The following is a 9166-nucleotide window of genomic DNA, read 5'->3' as shown; positions in this document are numbered from 1 at the left end:
TCAAAAGCTCGAAAATTTAGCCGCTATGGCAGATAAAATTATAGAAAATATGAAAATTCACGAGGTATCACAAGTCGACGCCTCATCATCAGATTTCATTAATAATGAACTATTGTCACAAATCAATAAATTATCTATTGAAATCGCAGAAATAAAAAGCTCATTCAGATTTCGGGGGCGGCAAAGAGAACCATATAGAAGAAATAGAAGCAGTTCAAGATCAAGGCGAGACTCACGAGGCAGGCAACATAGCCTATGTTATTATCATTATAAATATAAAGAATTCGCCCATAAATGCGAGCCACCCTGCTCCTGGAAACCTCTTCAAAAAAACTCACAGTAGTGTTGACGGAGACGGACGTCAATGCTATTTTTCCATCTAGCCGTCTTTGCGTTATCGACCGCAAAAGTCGATATCGTTTTTTAATAGATACGGGAGCGAACATTTCGGTAATTCCGAGAACAAATAAAGCCTCAATATCAAATCAATATAAATTATATGCGGCCAACGGTAGCGAAATTAAGACGTACGGCGAGAAAACGCTTATATTAGATCTGGGATTACGAAGACAATACAGATGGACTTTCGTTATAGCAGACGTAAAGCAACCTATTCTAGGCGCCGATTTTCTAGAAAAGCATAATTTATTAGTCGATATGAGCCGTAAGAGGTTAGTCGACGGCGTCACAGGATTATTGAGTGCGGCAAGGATAATTAATACTAACGCACCTTCAATTACGACAATCAATGTCGAAGCGCCTTTCGCAGATTTATTGCAAAAATATCCAGATATAACCAGACCATTTTGCGCAAAAGAGACTCCTAAGCACGAGGTCGTACATCAAATAATTACTCAAGGTCATCCGGTCGTTTCAAAGTGTCGGCCGTTGTCAGCAGAGAAGTTTAAACTCGTTAAGAAAGAAATTGAACACATGTTAAGTATGGGCATATGCAGGCCTTCCAAAAGCGCATGGGCCAGTCCTATCCACGTCACGAAGAAAAAAGAAGGAGGAATTAGACTATGTGGTGATTATCGAAAACTAAACGCCATTACTAAGCCCGATCGATATCCTATTCCGCGTTTGCTGGATTTCACATATCTCCTGCCCAAGAAGACAATATTTTCGCGAATAGATCTCAAACGAGCATATAATCAAATACCAGTTGAAGATGTTGAAAAAACAGCTATAATTACTCCATTTGGCCTTTTTGAGTTTCCACGTATGCCCTTCGGACTACGCAATGCCGGTCAAACATTCATGCGTTTCATGAACGACATAATGCGTGGCCTCGACTATGTATTTTGTTTTGTCGACGACATTTTAATTGCGTCTGAGTCTGAAGATCTTCACCGAGAACATATTGAGGAAGTATTTTGCCGTTTAAGTAAACATGGTATTACGATAAATACAGAGAAATGCATATATGGCCAGTCTGAAATAGATTTCCTCGGTTACAGAATTTCGCCAGAAGGTATAACTCCATTATCAAGTAGAGTAAAGGCAATTGACGAGTATCCCCTACCGAAGACAATTCGTGATTTAAAGCGATTCCTAGGGATGCTCAATTTTTATCGTACAAGCATCTCGAACGCAGCTACACATCAAGCGCCGTTAAATAAATACATGTGTGGCCGAACTTCAAAGAGAGACAATCGCACAATCGAGTGGAACGACGAAACTAGGGAAGCTTTCAATCAGTGCAAGGATAGCTTAAAAAGAGCCATTGCGCTGATTCCACCCTCTCCGCACGCACCGCTGTCGATAATGACAGACGCATCTCAAACATGCGTCGGAGCCGTTCTGCAGCAACAATTAAATAACGAATGGAAACCTATTGCTTTTTTCTCCAAAGCTCTATCTCAAGCTCAACAAGCATACAGCACCTACGATAGAGAGCTGTTGGCAATTTATATGGCGATATGTCACTTCCAAAATTATTGTGAAGGACATGAAATTATTGTGTACACAGATCACAAGCCATTAACTTACATGTTCAAGCAAAAACAATCTGTTTCTAAAGAAAAAATATCACCGAGACGACTAAGACAATTAGACTACATATCTCAATTCACATCCGAAATTCAACACGTCTCCGGAGCCGAAAATGCAGTAGCTGACGCATTATCCCGCGTATCGCAGATTAATTGCCCAAATAAAATAGAATGGAGCGATATTGCGACTCAACAAATAGTTGACCCAGAATTAAAAAAACTGTTACAGAATGATAAGCTGAAATGGAAAAAAATCACCTTACCATGCAACAAAAAATTATACTGCGAAGTGTCAACAAGTGCAATTCGACCGTATGTACCGCGAGTATTTCGAAATGAAATATTCAGTACATTACATGACGTAACGCACCCAGGCGTCAGAGCGACGAGAAAAATGTTAACGTATCATTATTTCTGGCCTGGAATGAATAAAGACGCTAGTACGTGGGCAAAACAATGCGTATCTTGTCAAAAAGCGAAAATCACGCGTCACAATAATTCGACACTCATGCAGTTCCCCGAATCTGAACGATTTGAACATGTGCACATCGATATTGTGGGACCTTTACCTATATCTAATAATAACCGATACATTGTTACGTTTATTGACCGATTTACTCGGTGGCCGGAGGCAGCCCCGGTAGCCGAAGCTACCGCCGAAACAGTGGCAAGGAAGTTTTACAACATGTGGATCTCAAGATTCGGATGTCCATTAAGGATAACAACAGATCAAGGACGTCAATTTGAGTCAAATCTTTTCTCATCCTTGTCAAAACTACTAGGAATTAAAAAACTTCGAACAACAAGTTATCATCCGCAGTCAAACGGAATAGTGGAGAGATGGCATAGAACTTTGAAAGCAGCTATTATTGCACGCGGTAATTCTACTAATTGGTCACAAGAGTTACCTACTGTACTATTAGGACTTCGCACCGCAATTCGAGATGGTAGTGAAGTCAGCCCTTCACAAATGGTATACGGTACGAATATTAAAATTCCCGGAATATTTTTTAACGTCATTAAAGAAAACAACATAACCTCGTCAGAAGAGTTTGTTCAACAGTTACGTCGTATTTTTTACTCGACTTAATGGTGAAGACCGCATCAAAATCCGTTGGGTGGTTTAGAAGAAGAAGAGTTAGAAACAACAGACAGACACGAAAAGCGACTTTGTTTTATAAGATATAGGATAATACGATAATATATCCAATAAATAATAAGTTTATATTAAAATTATGAAATCATTTTACTAAACCAGTTACTAAGGTTATTACTCCAATAGCTCCTGTTAAGGGTCAAGGTCTATAGTCAACTAATAATAATAATAATAATAAACTCTTTATTTCACACCATAATACATAGCAAAATTAAAATTTACAATGCTTAAGAAAAAAAAAAAACAATAAATAATAAAATGTGAAAAAGGCGGCCTTATCACTAAAAGTGATCTCTTCCAGGCAACCGAATTGTAGGAATAGATAGACAGGGGTGCGGGCATAGTGCGTGGGAAAAAATAATTATGTCAATACACGAGAATTAAAAACGATATATACAACACACATAACATAAATATATATACTATAAGTATATAAAATAAATAAATAAATAAATAAATAAATAGAGTATAATACACAAATATAATAAATAATATATATAAATATTAGTAAATATACACTACAATTGAAGATAATAGTTTTTTACTTTATATTTGAATGCTTTCTTAGACTTAGACTGCCTGATAGTACGTGGTAGGGCATTCCATAGTTTCGCTGCTTGCACCGTGAACGATTTACTGTAACAACGAGTACGGCACAAAGGTATCTCCAGCTTATTATCTTTTTGGGAGCGGAGACTTAGTGTGAGACGGGAGTTGGAATCGAGAAAGGAAAAACGCTGCTTAAGGTAGGTTGGAGTTTCAGGGTGTGAAGATTTCGACGGTCTTTAATAGGAAGCCAGCCAAGTCTAGTACGATACTCACTGACATGATCGAACTTTTTCAGTCCGAAAATGAATCTAATAACCAGGTTTTGGAGACGTTCCAACTTGTTAAGTAGTTGCTGCGATAAATCCAGGTAACAGGTGTCTGCATAATCTAGGATAGGTAGCAAAAGTGAGTGGGCTAGGGTTATTTTGGTTTTGATTGGCAGAATATTTTTCCATCTTTTTAACCTACCTATAGCGCAGTACAACTTGCGGCTCAACTCGGAAACTTGAGGAGCCCAGGAGAGTTTGCTGTCCACCATGATACCTAGATTTTTGACAGTGCAACAGTATTTCAAGTTACAGGTGTCGAAGACTGTAGGAGGAAGGGAAGGAGAATAGATCTTGGATAGTTGTTTAGGATTGCCGAGAATACACACTTGAGACTTTTTAGGATTTATAGATAAACCGTAAGACTTGCTCCAGGTACTAATTGTTAGCAGGTTGGAATTAATTAGACTAATAGTCCTCGCAATGTCTTGAACGTCCGTGGTTGTATAAATCTGTAAGTCATCAGCGTATAAGTGAAAAGGCAAGGATAAAAGCTTGGTGACGGAATTTATGAAGATGGAGAAAAGTAAAGGAGAAAGTACGCCACCCTGGGGAACACCAGCATTAAGGCGGCAAACAGTTGACAGTTTTTCATTTAAACGAATGTACTGCTTTCGATTATGTAGATAGGAATAAAACCATTCAGTAGCCTCTGATGAAATATTAATAGACTTTAGAACAGCTAAAAGGATTTCGAAATCTACTGTATTAAAAGCGTTAGAAAAGTCTAGGAGAGCGAGAATAGTGACTTGTTGGTTATCGATTCCATATCTTATATCATCATTGACCTTATTGAGCGCAGTGACAGTGCTGTGACCAGGGCGGAAACCAGACTGGAAGGGAGATAGGATATGATTTCTGGTAAGGAAGGAGGAGAGTTGTTTATGGACTATACGTTCTAGTATTTTGGACAGGAACGGGAGGATAGATATCGGGCGATAGTCTGTAAAGGAAGTGGGGCTAGACACTTTAGGTATAGGAACAACTATCGCCTGGCACCAGATATCAGGGAAAGTATTTGAGGAAAGGGAATAGTTGAAAATATGGCACAGGATAGGAAGTACAGTCTTCATGGTTAAAAGAATCATTTTCCGACTGATTCGATCACTGCCAATAGCATCGGACTTAATGGCAAGAACATGCTTCTTCACTTCGTCAGGAGAAATAGAAGTGAAATGAAAGGGAGAAGGACCAGAGATTGAAGGGATAGACTTAATAGTATTAATTTTAACATTTTGACTTAATAAGTTGACATTCGCGAAGTGCTTATTCATTTCGTTGATATCCGTTCTATCGCCTAACGCGGTAGTTTTTCGTGAGCGTCCAATACCCATTGAGTCAAGGAATTTCCAAATACTAGCAGAATTGCAATTTTCGATAGAATTATAAATAAAAGTGCGTTGAGCATCCCTGCAAGTTTTGTTACATCGGTTCCGTAGTATTTTGAACCTGTTAAGGTTTTCCTCAGTAGGATTTCTCTTGTACTTCGATTTAGCCGAGTTACGTTTTACCATAAGTTTTTTAATATCTTCCGTTAACCAGGGGGCAGGAAGGTGCTTGAGTTTTATTGGTCGAAGTGGAGCGTGCAGGTCAAAAAGCTCAGTTAAAAGAGAGTTAAATATAATAATTTTTTCATTAACAGTTGGAGCATTTAATACACTCTCCCAATCTATATTATCTAGATCTTCTAAGAAAGCTTCGTTGTTAAAATTTTTAAAGCTTCTACGCATGATTATAGTAGGTTTAATTTTGGGTGTACGAATTTTATAACTCATATATATGAGATCGTGATATGAGAACGCTTCTGCACACAACTGACCATAAGTAGCGACTTGCTCATTCGACGAAACGATCATTAAGTCTAATTGTGACGGAGCGGTATTAGGAAAGAAGTGGGTAGCGTTAGTGGGTAGAAGATTAAGATTAGCACTTTTAATAATATTTTGTAATCGAATAGCACGCCAGTCATTTTTAATTAGACAAGTATTAAAATCTCCCATTATGATGGTGTGATCAACACCTGGAACATACTTATCTAGTAAAGTTTCAAAGGTGTCAAAATAATTTATATGAAGTGAAGGGCTGTAAAGTACACCAAGTAATAGTTTTAATGTGCCAAATAACACTTCAATAAAAATATGCTCAGAAGTATTTGAGTACAGTGTAGGAGATTTGTCAAGAATAGAAAAAGGGATGTGGCTGCGTAAGTAGATAGCAACTCCACCACCGCCTTTCCCTGTACGGTCATTACGAATAAGATGGAAGCCGGGTAAAGCATAGGATGTGGATGGTAAGGAAGGTTTTAGGAAAGTTTCGGAAACTAGGATCGCGTGAACGTTTTTGGCATCGAAGGAAGCTAGGAGATCAGGATAATGAGCGGGAACACTTTGTGCATTGATATGCACCACGTTGAAGTGCTTGGCAGAGTTCGCAAAAGTCGTGCCCAAAACAGTGCTTAGCGACGCGGAAGTGCTATGGAAACTAGAATCTGATGATAACGATGTAGACTGACAAAATATATCATTATCGGAGGTGTCACTGTTTGAGTTAGCGTTGTTGAACATAGTGCAGTACCAAAATATAATAATCAAGTAAAAATTAATAAGATAATAAATATATATAATAAATAAAAATAAGATTAAAATAAAATGTGTGTATATGCAGAATGTTAATGATAATAATAATAAGAGCTATATAATATATGTATGTCCAAATAAATAAATAAATTAGCAAAATAAATATTAGTGATAAAATTAGAAAAATAAAAATAAAAAAAATAAAATAAACAAATAATCACTTACAATAACAAAAAAAAAAAAGAGGTAAAACACGATAAATACAACTAAGTCCGTAATCTAGGAGTTATCGTGAAAAGAAACGTTTAAGACAGTTCCGGCCATTGACAGATTAAGTGTCAATAAGCCTGTCAAAATAACTAACAAAAAGTAAACATTACAAACTCATGTTCATGTATATATTTATTTTATGATTTTTTATTTTATAGGTGAAGGCAACACTTTAACTGGACTCTTTTTGACATGCATTCTCCTATTGTGTAATATAATCTCTTTTTTACCGTACAATCTCCTTTGTGTGTTTTCCATACAACGTGACATTGGCGAAGTGAATAGTGCTCAACTGGCACGCTCGAAGCGCCATAAATAAAGAACCGAACCGGACCGAACATTACAACATTTAATATTACGTTTTAAAATTGTGGGTAAATTATATATTTTAATGGATAAGTATATTAACGATTTAAGTTGTGGGTAATTTGTACATTTTAGTGAATATATTAGTGATTTATAGGACACTAGCTCATAAGTTATTAGATATAAGGTTAAAAGTATTCTATCAACATTAATTGAACAAACTAATGCATTAAGGAAGTTGTTTACTTCTTCGAGTTTACGATCCTCTTCATTCGTGTAACCTGAGGAACTGGCTTTGTCTTAGAATCACCAGCACTTGAGCTCGCCATAGGTGCTTTAAGAGGTTGAGCCCCAGCCGTGTCGTGGATATTGTCTAGCTCACTGCATGTGGAAATAGTATGGCGCTTCCCATCTGGCCCAATGACAATGATGTAGCCCTCCTTCGTCCAACATTTATTTATGCCAAAACGTTTTCGGGCTGCCATGAAAGTCTCGTGCCTGGATTTAGTGAGGAATTCCGATAAAGTGATGCCTGTATTTTTCAAATTGGTTTTAGCATACCATATTTGATTTCGCATAGATAACTCTCGGAATTTTACAAGTATGGGTCTTGGTTTATCAGATGTTACAGTACCCAGGCGTTGACATCTGCTAATGTCACCCAGCTCCAGATCAGGCAACTTCAGATGTTGGGACAGGACCTTCACCGCAATGGCAGAATCAGCTGTACTTCTCTCCTCGGGCACACCATGCACCAACAGTATCTTCTTTCTGGTCCGCAAGTCAAGAAGGTCTAACTGTTTTGACAGTATATTTACCTGCAGCTGAAGCCCCTCCAGTGCACTCAATACAAAAGATCGAAATGCACTAAATTGAGCTGCAATGTGGGAAGTGGGGCTTGCCGCAGGAAGCGCAGAACTCAAACTTTGCTGAAAGTCAGCCATTTGCGAATTGAAGTGTAGTGACAGTTCTTGTATTGATTGCTTAATAGCTTCCATGTTGATGTAATTGAGTTCAAAAGACTAGTGATTATGGATAAAAAGTTTTGGTGTAGAAATTATTGCACGAATAACTGCTGGCAGGTTGGTGACTGTTAATACATCACTTATACATAACACATTTCACTTATAATTTGTTTTAACTATTTTTAAAAGAAAATTATTTGGGAGCAACTTTAAAAACGTATTTACTTTTTGGCACCTACCCTCAGAAAAAAAAGTGATAGGGATGATTATGATTAGACATTAATTTACTTCTCTAGAATAAAGAGTTCTTAAAATAGAAATTACATAAGATTGAATAATTGCTATGGCAGATTCAAGAATTAATAATAAAATTTGAACAATAATTAAAATAATTAATAAATAATTAAGTATTTTAATACCTGTATTACTTAATAAAGTTAAAAGTAAATGACCTGCAATTATATTAGCTGTTAATCGAACTGCTAAAGTTCCAGGTCGAATAATATTACTAATAGTTTCAATTAGTACTATAAAAGGTATTAAAATAGTTGGTGTTCCCTGAGGAATTATATGAATAAATATATGTTGTGTATTATTTAATCATTATAAATCTTAATCATAATGTTAAAGATAATGAAAGGGATACATTAAGATGACTTGTTCTAGTAAAAATATATGGGAATAAACCTAAAAAAATATTAAATAAAATAAAAAAGAATAATGAAATAAAAATAAAAGTTGATCCATTAATTCTATTTGGTCCTAATAAAGTTTTAAATTCATTATGAAGCTTATTAGAAATAAAATTTCATAATAAATAATGACGATTAGGAAAAAATCAGAAAGATAAAGGAATAAATAATAATCCAATAAATGTTCTAATTCAATTAAATGGGAAATTAAATAAATTTGTTGAAGGATCAAAAATTGAAAAAAGATTATTTATCATTTTCAAAAAAATTTTTTGAAATTTTCTTATTTTTTTTAAAATTAAAATTATTTTTATAATTAAAAATAAAATAAT

At 36.0% G+C, this 9166-nt stretch overlaps 1 protein-coding gene across 1 annotated transcript; it reads right to left on the bottom strand.

Annotated features, from left to right (window-relative positions):
- Window positions 1-7299: 7299 nt before the first annotated feature.
- Window positions 7300-8419, bottom strand: LOC146526644 (uncharacterized). Its single transcript, XM_085206903.1, has one exon. The coding sequence runs from the start codon at window positions 8173-8175 to the stop codon at window positions 7420-7422; it is 756 nt and encodes a 251-aa protein (XP_085063029.1). The 5' UTR covers window positions 8176-8419; the 3' UTR covers window positions 7300-7419.
- Window positions 8420-9166: the final 747 nt, after the last annotated feature.

Source organism: Heliconius melpomene, unplaced genomic scaffold, assembly GCF_056956725.1.
Source record: "Heliconius melpomene rosina isolate 202511_hmr_F unplaced genomic scaffold, ASM5695672v1 Hmr00205, whole genome shotgun sequence".
In the NCBI taxonomy this organism is placed as follows: Eukaryota; Metazoa; Arthropoda; class Insecta; order Lepidoptera; family Nymphalidae; genus Heliconius; species Heliconius melpomene.
The sequence above is the reverse complement of the archived record's forward strand: the minus strand, read 5'-3'. Positions and strand labels throughout refer to the sequence as shown.

Coding starts and splice junctions, on each gene's coding strand:
- LOC146526644 (XM_085206903.1), bottom strand. CDS start 8,175: ATGGAAGCTATTAAGCAATCAATACAAGAACTGTCACTACACTTCAAT.